General features: G+C 30.8%; 1 protein-coding gene across 1 annotated transcript in view; it reads left to right on the top strand.

Moving 5' to 3' along the window:
• The window catches only part of LOTGIDRAFT_233112 (hypothetical protein), a gene marked incomplete at both ends in the record, with an annotated part of 83,842 nt that extends 70,693 nt beyond the window's left edge, over positions 1 to 13,149 (top strand). Inside the window, 15 exons of the mRNA XM_009058652.1 lie at positions 227 to 513; positions 710 to 869; positions 1,279 to 1,473; positions 2,267 to 2,401; positions 3,062 to 3,205; positions 3,709 to 3,897; positions 4,195 to 4,349; positions 4,653 to 4,920; positions 5,329 to 5,491; positions 5,928 to 6,046; positions 6,409 to 6,525; positions 9,051 to 9,168; positions 11,793 to 11,959; positions 12,365 to 12,533; positions 12,899 to 13,149. Of these exons, the coding sequence (XP_009056900.1) occupies positions 227 to 513; positions 710 to 869; positions 1,279 to 1,473; positions 2,267 to 2,401; positions 3,062 to 3,205; positions 3,709 to 3,897; positions 4,195 to 4,349; positions 4,653 to 4,920; positions 5,329 to 5,491; positions 5,928 to 6,046; positions 6,409 to 6,525; positions 9,051 to 9,168; positions 11,793 to 11,959; positions 12,365 to 12,533; positions 12,899 to 13,149 (2,637 nt within the window). The remainder of the gene's footprint in view (positions 1 to 226; positions 514 to 709; positions 870 to 1,278; positions 1,474 to 2,266; positions 2,402 to 3,061; positions 3,206 to 3,708; positions 3,898 to 4,194; positions 4,350 to 4,652; positions 4,921 to 5,328; positions 5,492 to 5,927; positions 6,047 to 6,408; positions 6,526 to 9,050; positions 9,169 to 11,792; positions 11,960 to 12,364; positions 12,534 to 12,898) is intronic.
• Between the last annotated feature and the right edge of the window lie 1,880 nt (positions 13,150 to 15,029).

Raw genomic sequence — 15,029 nt, 5'->3', positions numbered from 1 at the left:
ATGCTACATATTATATTGTCAATTCAGGTAGAATATATATACCATATGCTACTATCAAGCATCATTTTATTCATACTAATTGTAGTAATATTGATTGTATAAGTATGCGTAATGTAATTTTATAGTAAACAGACATACCGGTATATAGATATTAGTATATAATGAAAGGCTTTTATATCATATTGTCTGATTTTAGATTTGATGAATGTTTGACATTTGATTTCAGTTCCATGACATCTGGAAAGATTTACTAGGCTGGTTGTCAGAGGCCGAACAGATTTTATCTGAAGATCTTAAGATTGGTAATGAACCTGCCAAGATCAAAGCTCAAATTGCTAAACATAAAGAATTCCAGAAGAAATTGGGTGCCAAACAGCCTAAATTTGACACTGTCAATAGAACAGGTCGAGGTTTGAAAGAAAAATGTCCCACCGACGATGTTCCAGTAATACAGCAGATGTTGAATGAACTGAAAAACAAGTGGAACACAGTGTGTGGCATGTCTGTTGATAGGTATGATTTTGGTAATCAAGTTCACCTTTGTCATAGACTGGAGCTCTTCTTAAAAAAAAATTTCTCTTAAAATGTTATGATTGTCAACCTGGGTACTTTCGTTCAAACTATGAAGCTCTTGATGCATATTGGCTTTGTTGCAAACATGATATCTTTGTCCTCAATTTCAACCAACTACCAACTCTGTTTATTGTAGACAAAGGAAGTTTGAAGAAGCCCTGTTGTTTTCTGGTCAATTTAATGATGCTCTTCAAGCATTGTTAGATTGGTTAGCTAAAGTAGAGCCAACATTAGGTGAAGATCAACCTGTACATGCTGATATTGATACAGTCAACAGTTTAATGGATGAACATAAGGTAAAACTTAGATAAGACTGAAAAAAATAAACAAACAACTTTATGTTACAAGGATTACAACTTAGGTTCAAAATTGAGGATCCTTTCTACCAGTTGGTCCTTGACCAAACCTCTTGGCCTCTGACCTCTGGATTATCCATACCCATTTACAGCTGGGTCGACTGGAATTATGAGTGAAGATGACTTAATCAAGGTCATCAGACTTTCACACACTGTTTGATATCAGAGCCAAGCAAATGACATCATGTAATGAACCAACTCTAACTGACTGTGCCTTAGAACTTTGCAGAGTGAGATAAAGCACACCAAAAATATTTCATTCGAATTAACATGTGTTCATCAACCAATGAATGCAAAAAAAATCTACATTCAATCCTTAAGTGAAGTACGTCAATGTCTTATATTTCAGATCTTCCAACAAGAATTAGGTGCTAGAGCCAAAACAGTGGAATTTGTCAAGAAATCAGCTAAAGATTTGATAGAGAAATCACAAGAGGACACATCGGATTTACAAGCACATTTAATAGAACTACAGACTCAATGGGATAGAGTTTGTAAATTAAGTGTTAGTAAACAAGACAGATTGGAACAAGCTCATAAACTGGTAAGAATAATATATATCATATAGTAGTAAAGTGCAGGTTTATGATATACTTATTATATATTATATTATTTTTTGCTACAAAGTTGAGTTGAGCAAATGTTGTTGTGCACCTGCAGGGAAGTTTTCAAAGAAAACTCTTTACTTTACGTTTCTGGGTCAAATTCATGATAATGTGTACAGATCTATACTGTATTTTGTCCCAGATCAGCAGATTATCTTTTCTTCACCAATAATTGTTAAAAACATTGTATGTTTCCCCTTTTTAGTAAATTATTAGTCAGAAAACTTAAAGGGACATTCTGCTTTTTTTGTAGGTCAAAAAAAAATTTTCGCTCAAATTTGTGAAAACCATGAACCAAAATCTAGAGATATGTGTCCAATAACGTATCTGAAAGTTTTAACTAAAAAAATCCAGCCGTTAATTTTTTAACCCCAAAACTTTACATAAAAGATTTTTACAAACTACTGTACGGATTTGAGTAAAATAAATGCCTAACTGTAGAGAAATATGTCTCCTACGTTTTCTAAAGATTTCAACTAAATAAAACAAGCCAATCACCAAAACTAGGCAAAACTGCTTAATTAACAATTAGTACCCTCAGTTTTTAATTAACCCTTTTGAAATAAATTCAGTTTGATCAATAGATACATAGATATAAATAGCATACTTTAGAAATATTTTGAGGTATAATTTATGACGTTTTTGATAATGAAAATGTTTTACACAAAAAGCAGAATGCCCCTTTAATAACATTAATTTGCTTAGTCAACTGTGAACTTATAATATTTTCAGGCTGAAGAATTTAATAAGAAAGCTAATGGTTTATTAGAATGGTTAGGAGATGCTGAGAGACAACTTCGTGTACAAAATCAACAAGCTTTACCAGAAGAAGAAACAGTAATGTTAGATAAGATAGAGGAACATAAGGTAAGCTTATTTTGTTTTATAACAGTTTTATAATGGGTGTTTGAAGTAATATATTGGCTCAGTGAGGAACACACTAGTTTGCTAACCTGAAGATCCAGGGTTCAATCCCAGCATAGGTCGAGATATTACCCTTGAACTTTTCAACCCAGTTTCAGTGATGCATGTTGGAGGGTGCTGTTATAAAAAAAAGCACCTTGTCGATTGCTCTGTGTGCTACACGCTGTGCATGAACCCGCAACAGATAGAAACTGAAAAATAGTAGGCTAAGCCACTGTCCTATCTTCGTTTCGCTAATCAGTTGCAGAAACGTAGGACATAAACCTTAGTTATCTTTCTTTAAATTATTGCTGAACCATGAAATCTGCAATGTATTTTATTTTCTAATAACTTGAAAGCAAGTATTGATGGGGGTTTGAAGAAATAGATCATCAGATGGAAGCAATGAGTTGTCCAGGCCATGTACTCTCGAAACAATCTTAGCACTAGGATGTCCTAGGTTCATATATCATTGATTCTTGGACATCTTAGAAAATCTTAGCGCTAAGAACGTTTTTGAGAATCTGTGGTCAAGAAAGTACATTATGAGATTATGAGATTTGTGAGTATGCTTTGATTGTTTTAGAAATAATTCATATTTTTAAACTATATTTTTTTCTACAGAGATTTGAAGAATCATTATTAGCTCAAGAAGCCAATCTACGTGAAACATTAAATATAGGACAAGATATAATGAGAAGATGTCATCCTGAAGGAGTTATAACAATGAAACATTGGTTATCTGTTTTACGTGCTAGATGGGAAGAGGTATGTTATTAAATCTATATTTATGGCATTGATCAATTCATTAGTCAGATTGTTTTAAGGTTTATCATCATATAGGACAAGAATGTCGCTTGTTTTTTGGGGATACCTTTGTGATTAAATAGCTATTAGCTTTGCATATATTATGATGGTGCTCGATTGTAAATTTCTGATTTAGTGATTTTAGTATTGTATAATGCAAGAGTCCTCATAGGTACTAGAAATGTACGAAAATCAGATAATTCCTTTAAAAATACTTCAAACTAGGAATTTTACTTACTATTTCTATATATGTCTTTTCGATTTATCACAGAGTATCTTGGTCATTTTAACCTTCAAACGCAGATAATTCTGGACCCACAAGTAGGATTTGTCAAAAAAATGGCCTACCTGTCCCTTTAATGAGTGAATTCCTAACATTTTCTTATAAAATATTTACAAAATATGAAATCCAAAATCAGGTTTTTGTGACAACAACTGTAATGTAATGTTTTTTTTGTTTTCAGTTAATGAGTTTAACTAAACAGAGAGAACGTAAATTAACTGATGGTTTAACCACGTTACGTAGAAATAATCAACTGTTAGATGAACTACTAGCCTGGTTAAATAACGCTGAAGTTAAACTGATTGATGCAGATAAAGAACCTATACCACAGGATGTACCAGCTATACAACAACTACTCAAAGAACATCATGTAAGTAATATCCTTCTCAAAACAACAAAACTTTTCTCCAGTGTTAGGGCTATGTTACTCGTGTCTCATGCTTTCTCAGCAGACTACAAGTTAGTGACTGGTCCAAGCTGTGTGGTTTCCTAATAAAAATATACTGTTGTCAAGGGAGACTTTATAAGGTTTCAAAGGATGTTCACAAATAAAGATGTCGCAAGCTTAAAGGTTGATAATTCTGATTTCATGATTTCATTACAATTTGAATAAAAATTTCACTAGCGAGAAATTTGGATCTGATATATTTCATATATATGATTCCAGGAATTCCAATGTAATTTATCTGCCAAACAACCAGAAGTTGATAAATTAACAAGACCAGAGAGACGAAGACCATCAGTTTCTGTAGATACTTCAACACCTTCTCTCATTCCTCGCTTTAGAGGTAGCTTCAGAACACCGTCTAAGAATTCACCCAGGTAAGATATGTCTTTTGGATATTTAAATTTCAGTAAAGTACAAATATGTGATATTTGTTTGTATAAAGAAAAATTTGAAAATCACTCGAGTACTCCAATGTATAGATCAAAGGTGCTGGGAGTTTGTACAAATCTTACACAAATGTCACTTGATTTTTCAATAGATTTAATATTTTCAAGATTTTGGAAACAGAAACCATCATGATTCCTCAGATTTTAGAAATGACCCAGCAAAGTTGACAAACAGACTGGCTCACTGACTAAAATATACTTGTAATTAACAATACGTATTGTGTATTTCAGTCGTTCTAGTGGACGACGTACACCAGATATGTCTGGCAGACGTACTCCAGATTTTGGTGGACGTAGAACACCTGACTTCTTGTCTGGTCGTAGAACACCCGATTATTATTCTGGAAGAAGAACACCAGATTCTGCCAATCGCCACACACCAGAACCAGCATTTAGAAATCCAAGAGTGGGCGCTCTCTATAATAAATGGCGTCATGTCTGGTTGATGGCAATGGAGAGACAACGTAAACTACAAGATGCTATGAATTACTTAGATGAGGTAAAACATTATATTTTCATATATTATACACCTTTTTTCAATACAAAATTTATCTGTTACATTTTTCAGAACATAACATTTGAAGCAGGCAAGCCTTCTCTGAACTGTTCTAATTATGATCTACTGGGAGGTGATTTCAGAACGCATGAACCTCTTACTGGGCATACCTTATAAGCCAGCTTCACCCTTGCTTCCAGAATTTTATCATACCACTTCTTTCAGATAAGTTACACCAAAAAGTATGCCAATAACATTTCAATTTACGCTACAATTGATGAAATACTCTCATTAGATTTTGGTAATGTATATTGGCACATTGTTATGCCATGCTTTAATATACATGAAGACCTATTGTTGTGTATCACAGACATAAACATTAGTTGTTAATTTCCATTATTTATATTACAGCTTGAGAGAATGAAGAATTTTAACTTTGATGATTGGAGAAAACGATATTTACGTTGGATGCATCATAATAAAGCTAGAATTATAGATTTCTTCAGGCGTCAAGATCGAGATAGAGATGGTAAATTAACTAGAAAAGAATTTATTGAGGGTATTTTAGCATCAAGTAAGTCTTTTATTTCATAGTTATTCAAAAACATGGAAGTTATCCTTCCAATGTTTGTATATGTGCAAAATTTTCACCTAGCTTGAATGGTTTGATGTTAAAAGTTGCAGTACAATATTTTCATAGGACCGGATTCATTGAATCAACAGAATGTTCAATAAAACAAGTTGGAATAGAATTTATAAAACAAGTTGGAATAGAATTTATAAAACAAGTTGGAATAGAATTTATAAAACAAGTTGGAACAGAGTGCTGAAAAAATAGTAGGTGCAGACAAAATTCAAAATGGTGGAGAAGAAATAGAATGTGACATATCTTCTTTCATTGGAGGCAGAATTGAAACAGACTGAACCTGTTTAGAACTCTTGTATGCCACCTAGTAATGTTATTTTAGTAAAAATATTTTGTAATCACCAGAGAATGTGTCCTATTGTAGAATTCCCAACTACTAGATTAGAAATGGAGGCAGTAGCAGATAAGTTTGATCATAATAAAGATGGCTATATAGATTATAAAGAATTTGTTAATGCTTTAAGACCACCATCTGATAGAGAGGTAAGTAGTATTTTGGGGACACTGGTATACAGGCACAATTGTATTCTAACAAATACTGGGAAACATGGGTTTTAAACTATGTTATAACTTTCTAATTTTAGGGGTTTTCAATTTTTTGGTCTAATAATAGGTAAAATGGTTTTCTTGTCTATCTTGAGAAATAAGGACAGGTTGACATGGAAGAACTGTTCCAGATACTTTTTGGATGGTTGGAATGTGTTATAACAGAAATTTACCTCATTGCAAACTGCATGGCAATATCCATCCCATATAGCCCAATTAAGGACACAAAAGTTCATTTACTCTAATTCTCCACAATGAAAATGGAATTGATTAGAAAAATTGTATGGTTTGAATTACAGCGAACTGTTGAACCATCCTTAGATGAAAAGATAATGGATGAAGTTAAGAGACAGGCCAGTAAATGTACATGTGTTAAACAATTCCGTATTCATAAAATTGGTGAAGGCAAATATCGGGTAAGTTGTTGGCCCTAACATCACCTTCAGATTACAATTTTCTACTTTTGTGCTTTTAAAGGGAGTTTGGCATTTTTGCTATCTGTTAAATTCTAATGTGTATTGTGTTTCTAAATTTGGATGAAATCTAAAAGCACAAGAATAGAAAATATTTATAGTTGATTTCATGTTCACTTGTTTTAAAGTCTTAATTGTCATGTATTGACATGGCAGACAATCAAAGTTGAATTTTGGTTATGATACATGTATTATATTGGTGATAGAAGATTTATTATATTATGATTCTCATTGCTGGTGTACCTCCTTTGTCTTTTAAAAAATTAAACCATAACTGACATATTATGATTCATTCTGCATAGTCTTCTTAAAATGATTCCTTTTAGAATGGACATAAAATTTAATGTTTCAAACTTGGTCAACAAGTGTATATATTCATCAGTTGAACTTACTAGATGCCATGATTAAAGAATAGAATCTCTATAATATACGATGTATCCATAATTATTTGGTTTAATAAATTATTACTTGTATTATATTGGATTATAGAGAGATTCTGTTGTATAGATATGACATCAGGTATATATCCACTGATGAACTCATTTTAACCAAGTTTAAAAATTTCAATTTTTGGTTATCCTATGAAGTTGTGTACCTTTAAGTAAATCACAAATACATAAATCTTATGTTGGATATGATGTATTATCAATCATAATGGCAGTTATTTCTGTAGTTGTCACATGTTTTTGGAATATTTGGTATTGTGTGACTGGTACTTTGTTTTCAAATTGAATGTTGAATTAAGAGGAACAAATTGCAATGAGAATCATATATTAGATGTATCATAAGTTTTGTTAAGGCTGGGGACTCTAACTTTATTGTTGTTGTAAAAATGGGGGATTCTTTGGAAATTCTGAACATTTTGCTCTGTTATTTCGTTCAGTTCATGGTGGTATGGCCATTTTGACATTCAGATGATTTACAAGGGAATGCAGATTCCTTCTGCCAGTTCCATATTGCATCGTTGTCCTGCAAGCAAAACATGTTCTTGCTTTGCTTATGTTTTCAATCCTTTATGCTTTAAAGAATTGTGCAAAAAACAAGCCATCATCTTGAAGCCTCAATATTATTTTTTTTAATCTTATTTTTTTGGCAATAACAGCAGCTCGAACACATGTTATTTAGTGTAAGTTGTCCAGGAAAGATGTCTATTTATTTTGTAGCCAAACATATTTATCATTGTTCTCTGTTTATTTTTCTTTCATAATTTATGCTATGTTTTGTGTGTGTAATTTTTTTCTAATTGGTGTTGTGAACTATTATTTTTTAGACATTTTTAAACAGTTTATACTCTGTACTGTTTCTTAAATTTTATCATGTATGAAAACGACATGATTATGGTCATTTGCCTGTTTTTTTTTTTAATTAACGATTTCTTCTACCCTTAAATAGAAAGAATCACGTACATAAAATTTATGTTGCATTTTGGCATGCATCTTGTTTATTGTTATTACAAGGTAGAAAAACATCCCTCTTAAATACCCATTTTGAATAGAGCTAAATTTGAATTTTGTTTGCTTATTTATCAAATTCATAAAAAAACCCACTCCATTTATAAGTTAAAAAATATTGCAGACTTTCAATTCTCTGTAACTTTTACAAAACTAGGCCATTATTAGCTTGTGAATTATGATGACATATTAATTTGGTAAAAGTAAAAATTTTGCACCTTCACAAGTGTCATAAAAAATTAGTAAAAAAAAAAAAAGGTCAAAAGAACACATTTTTGATCAATGAATTCATTGAACATTTTGGATGTGACAAAGAAATTTGGCAACATGAGACCATTTAATAAAGAGTTAGGATTAAAAAAAATTGTAATGTAATCTGATAAGCATATTGTCAAGTTAAAGTAAACTCTTAAGTGAGGCGTTGTGTTTCTCCAAATTGATGTTTGACAAATTTTGTATTACATCAATTTGCAATCAATTTGGTTGTTAATTTTATTCCCTGTCATGGAACCCATTTTCAATGTCATAGAACTTTTACAACCGTTGCCATGATTTTTAATTTACTTAACCTGGCAAATTATTTTAACCCTAATTTTGTCAATTTTCTGCAACTTTGAGTTCTGCTTATTTTATGTTGTAATGTGCATTGTTTAAATATTTGGTATTCTCCAACCCAATTACAATCCTAATTCCACTCGGAGTAGTCTCCCTTGGTGATCGTACCTGAAATAGCCTCTTTTTGTGTTTAATGCATATGATATATTTATGTGTAAGATGAATACACAGTTAATTAGAAACTTACTGACTGCCCAGCATTCAATTTATAATAATGATTGCATCTTGTACCTTTGTTTTGTTATTTTGAGTAAATTCATTAAAAAAATATCCTCTAACTCCCCCTTTAGAAATAATTAACAATTCATTCAAGTTTCATCATTAGAATTCACATTAACATTATGTAAAATGTTTTCAGAATTTATCAACATTACATTTTTTATGTTTCACTTTATTTTACAGTTTGGAGATTCTCAAAAGTTACGTTTAGTGCGTATTTTACGTAGTACTGTTATGGTTAGAGTTGGAGGTGGTTGGGTCGCCCTTGATGAATTCCTTGTTAAAAATGACCCTTGTAGAGGTAGGTTCAACTTGCTTTGATGTCTTATTGATTATTTTGTTCAGATCTTGTTGAAAATGGTTCAATTTGATAAAATCGAAATATATATATTTGTTATCTGACTTTTGCCATTTGCTAATGACTGGTGTTTTTGATATAGAATTTGTTATCAGGTCAGCTGATATAGAAAATGATAGATTTATGTTATATAGCTTATACACATGCACAAAGTAAGCAAGTGCAGAAAGTGTTTGAAACAGAAGTGATGGTTTATAGAATAACTAGCTGATGGGAATTTTGAAAGCTCTTATTTAAATTTAACATGAATAAAAATGATAGCACACTCCTGCCTGTGCTTATTATAATATTAGTATTGTTAATGCTTTATGTTCTTTGTTTTATTGATTGTGTCAGTTAGTATCAGTCCTGCGTGTGTTGCCACATATTTAGTTGGCTTTTGTCTCAGTTTTGACCACAATATTTATTGTGTTTTTGCTTATATTAGAGAAAGCTAGAAAATTAATCATACAAACTGTGGATTGTAAGTATGAGGAACTCTTGACCAAGCTTCTTCTGGATTATGGGACAAGTGTTGTCTGTAGTACTCAATAGTTACAGTCTACTCTAGTTTTGGTTTCCACCCTATTTTTGTGTTCAACTATCCATCCATTTAGTCATTGACTTGAACTTTCAGGGGATTTTTGCATGAGTGATTATTTCATTTGTTTTTCGTTATTTTTTTTATTCAGCATTTTTAGTTTCAGTTGTTTTTAGTTGGGTTTTTTTTTTCATTTAGAAAAACTGTATAAAACGTACAAATTGTTGTCCTATCTTAATTTTCATATTTTTTTTTCTCCTTACCTCAAGTGGGTGCTTGGCGCCGTAATCGTTTTCGTTTTGAACGAAGATTTATGCGATGTGAACACTGTTTAGGTTTGAGTCTTCTCCATTATATTTTATATTTATATTAACTATTGTTTTTTGCGATATTGTAAATCCATCCCCTTTCAAATGAATATCATGACGACACCCTTTGAAACACTATTAAGTAAATTGAAATATTATTGGATGTGATCGAAAGCTAACTTGATGTATTTTCAGTTATATTTTTGAAATACATATGTATAACAAGTCATTTATCATGATTAAAAATGCAATAATTGGGAAAAAACGCAAATAACTAACTTATCCTGTAAAATATTATATAAACTTAAAACTAAATCTGATGTCTTCATGTGATATTCAAAGTAAAAAAAAAAAATAGCCCAGATTTGAAATTAATATATTTTGTTAACTCTCCAAAATTGTTGCTTATGCTTGAATTTAGCTGATATGAGAAGGAAATTTTCCCCTCCAGTTTCATGTGCTAACTTTATTTTGATGCTGCATGGTTAGAAATAGTTATATGTGACCCACCTTTCCTCCCTATTTCCCAAGTTTTGAAAATTTTGGTGTTGTAGTGGCTGTCATTTCCATTCACCATTTCAATCTTTCTCACAATTCTTTGTTTTTGTTTTATTTTGAAAAAGTGTTTAAACCTCTAACTTTGTCTTATCAACTGATCTATTATACTGTGTATTATTGGAGAAATATATTTGTGTCTAATGGCACAAGGAACATGTAGTAAAGGAAACTCTGTGTTCTGATTGATAAATGACTATTCTAAATATTCTTTTAAAAAGAGACTGATCTTACCTTGATGGCGTGAAAATTACAGATGAAGCGCCACCTAGAAACTCCCTCTCTTTGCTCAGACCACAAAATTTTTTTTTTTTTCGTAAAAATATTTATATTTTTTTTTAACAAAATAGATATGCCAGACTAAAAGTGGATAAGAAACAAAAAAAAAGAAAGAGTAGAAATAGTTACAATAGACCATAACACCATCATGACACAGATAATGCATCTAAATAAGAACTCTGGTGCTCTGGAAGGTTGAGCATGCTCTTCCTGACTAATCATTACTATGGAACACGAAATCTGTTAACTAAGATTGATTAATTTAAAGGGAAACAAGGATTTCTTAGCTAAGCTAATCTGTAATAGTCTTCACAGGTTACTGTCCAAATATTGAGCCTTCAAATCCATGTGTGTCCAGAATTAACTGTGTTAAAATGACAGCTTGTTTTTCCTTGAGAATCTGTCATATATATAAAAGACTATATATATAAATAGAAAATGAAATTTCTAGTTTGAGGTATTTTTGAAGGTTTTTTTGTGATTTTTGTACATTTCTAATGATTCTGAAGACTACATCTTTTTACATATGTTTAAAACCAAAATCGGCCCCCCAAAATCATGAGCTATGACCTTTGAATTAATTGCATCAACTGACAATTAAGCATTCCATACATTAATCATTTCATAAACATTGGAATGTTCTCATTAATCTGTATATTCAATAATTGCATGAACATTGTAAGAAATAAAACTGTTACAATCTCAATATAATATATCTTTAAAAACATTCCTTTCTAAAATACTTTCTACTCTTACTTAATGGAAGTCTTTTTTCAATAATTTAATTATTTTTACCAATGATTCTAAATAGACTAAATTAAATAGGAACAATAATTAAATGATGTAAAAAAGAGGTGATTAGTATTTTTTCAGTAATCCATAGTTAATATTTTTGTTATTTTCAGCTAAAGGTAAAACTAATGTTGAATTACGTGAACAGTTTGTATTAGCTGCTGGTGTTAGTCAGTCTATGGCAGGCTTTGTTTCCAAAAGTCCAGCCCCAAATAGTCCTTATACTGGTGGTAGTCCTGCACGTCCATCTTATACACCTTATACAGGACCTATATCAAAGGTAAGAATCAGACATCCAGTTTGATTAGAATATTGTCTTTGAACTGTGATTAGTGACAGATGACTTAGTAAATGTCAGATAGAAAGAAAGAGACAATTATATTTTACAAGGATAACAATTTAGGTTCACAGTTAAGAATTCTTACTACTAGCTGGTCCTTGAGTTTTCTCAGATCATCTGTAGCCATTTACAGCTGGAATTATGAGTGAAGATTACTTATTTCAAGGTGATCAGACTTTCACTTGCTAATCAAGATCGGAACCCACAATTACCATTTGCTTGACATAACCAAACAAATGAGGTCCAGTAAATAAACCAATGCTTTTTATTTTATAAACAGAATCAAACATGCCATGGAAGTAAAGTTTTTTTGGTTTTTTTTCACCTTCTTTCCACTTTTTGTAGATTCGAGAAAAGACACCACATTCCTCCCCATGGAACCAAAGAACCAAAACACCAGACGGTGAAGTTAGACATATAATGTCAAGAAATTTAGAGGGTTCCCGTCTTACACCACCAGCTAAATCTAAATTATTCCGTAAACCAGCAAGTCCTAGTCATCCACAAACACCAAGTAAGTTTTTGATACCTATATCATCTTATTTTACAAGAATACCTACGTAGGTTCTTGAGGACCTGTTTACCAGCTAGTCTTTGCAATAGCCTCTTGGCAATGATTAATTCATATCTATTTTCGCCTGAAATAATGAGATTTGCTGATTGATATTAGAACTATAGATTGTCCCCAGAGTTAGATTGTTTCTTTTTCAAAAATATTTCTAAAATTTCATTGGAGTAAATTTGGCACAAAGATAGTGACAAATTGAGAAGATAAACAGGGACTTGTCACCTTACATGATTTTACTAATGAATTCTGTTTTAAAATTTTGAGAAGTAAGCAAATATTTATGTTTACAAGTATATTATACTATATTACAGCAAGTCGAAGTTCAAGTAGAGCTAGTAATGGAGGAAGTCGACCACCCAGTCGTACAGGAAGTGAAACATCAGAAGGTGGCGTAGACGCTGAAGTATTCACAACTTTACAAACAGAGACTGATAACCGTGGTGGGCGTAATAATACAACTGTTACTTATCAGACCCACAACATCCAAACTCGTACCGTAACAATCCCTACCCCAACACAGTCCAAATATTCTAAAATACCTAAATTCTCACCACGACGATAGACTATACATCATATATTCTTATTAAATGCATTTTACAGAGACCCATATGGTATACTCAGTTATAGAGCTTTTGCTTTTAAATGTTATCTGCTGCAACATTTAAGATTATTGGCCCCCTAACTGAGTATAAAGGGATAGTATCTAATATAATATTGGTATATATTTATTTAAAGGACTAATTTGCCTCATATCTACAGACTTATAGCTTCACATAATATTAATTTACTATAAGGTTTGGGGCATATACAAGTTTTTTTATTGATATTAAATGAGAAGACGCCTGCATGTTAAACAAGACACAAGACAAAAACATTATGTTCAATGACCTTGGACATATATGTTTGAAAACATTTTTTTTTACTTTGAAAATCCCTTTGTCCAAACTAATTGTACCACAACATTGTTGATTGGATGTAAGTAGTGAATCCTAATAATGTCTTTCATTACGAAGAATTGTAAATAGATTTTTGTAATGCCTCTATTATATAGATAAAATAGTATATATAATATATGTACATTTTGTTACTTGCTTTAAATAGCTGATTGTAAAATACTATGTAATTCTTGCATGTTCTTTAATCAAAACCTCATATATTTGAAGAATCTCAAGGTTTGTACTATGGTGTTGGTATATCTGCAGTCTTCTATGATGTGTGTTGAACATATTGATTATGATATAAAAATGAAAGGGGTTACAGTGTAACAGGGCTGTGACTATTTTGACTAATTATGTAGAATATTTATCATGTCTGTTCTGGGTGATATGATATTTGTAAATATCTAACAAGGAATGCTGAAACTTTAATTTAAAATTTATTCTTGTTTAATTATGATATCACTGCATTCTTAGAAAGTGTATATACAATAAAAAAAAGAAATTTGCTTTGCTGGTATAAATTCTTTAAAATTTTCACATATTTATTAATTTGCATCTAAAGTGCTCTGTGCATGCATTCAGAATAATTTTTCATGCAGTGATGAACGTGTAAAAAGTTGGAGAAAATTGCTTTTCAAATTAATTTATTTCATTTTGATTAATGAATGATATTTTTTTTATCACTTGAAAGTGACTGAGTTTCATTTATTTATATTTTCAATAATTTGTATATTGTGATTTGTAAATTCTAGAGAAATGTAAATTCTATGAAATGTGATGAAAACCCTAGAATTCTGAAAGAATCTAATATTGATGATATTGAAAATATTTTGGAATTATTTATCATTTAGTAGATTAAAATTGTATTTAGATGTAGAAGTTTATTTCAAATTTATATGTTGATTTATTCGTTTTGTTAATTTTCTAACATTATATAAAAAATGAGAAATTTTTATTTCTAAATTTTAAATCAACTGAATTGGTGTTGCTGCTGTTTACCATCTTATTTTTCTTTTTAGTTGATTTGAAAATTTATTTTTAAAAATTTTGCAATTATATTTTTATTTTTAATTTTCATATCAATGTATTGTTTAATTTTTGTACTCAAAGAATGTTGCGTGAATGTAGAAATTTTTTTTTTGTTAATGTATCAGGTTGTGGCAAAGATTTTTCTGAACTCTCCCAGGCTTGCAGGATCTATTTCAAGGTGCTATCATGTATAATCTTTGTATTTATATAATATATTATGAATACCTCAATGGATTAATTCAACAAACTGTTAATCTTGTTAATCTCTAATTAATAATTGGCTAAGGGTATGATTAATCACAAATGATTTGTTATTATTGTAGTTTTGTTTAACAGAGAAGTGAAATAATTTTGTTTTCCATGACAATGTTTAATCTTGCATTATCCCTCATTTAAAATGCTTATTTAAAACTAATGATTTCATTCAACTAAAAGCATAATACTTAGAACATATTGATCAGATATATTTGCTATT

Source organism: Lottia gigantea, assembly GCF_000327385.1.
Source record: "Lottia gigantea unplaced genomic scaffold LOTGIsca_35, whole genome shotgun sequence".
Taxonomy (NCBI): Eukaryota; Metazoa; Mollusca; class Gastropoda; family Lottiidae; genus Lottia; species Lottia gigantea.
The sequence above is the reverse complement of the archived record's forward strand: the minus strand, read 5'-3'. Positions and strand labels throughout refer to the sequence as shown.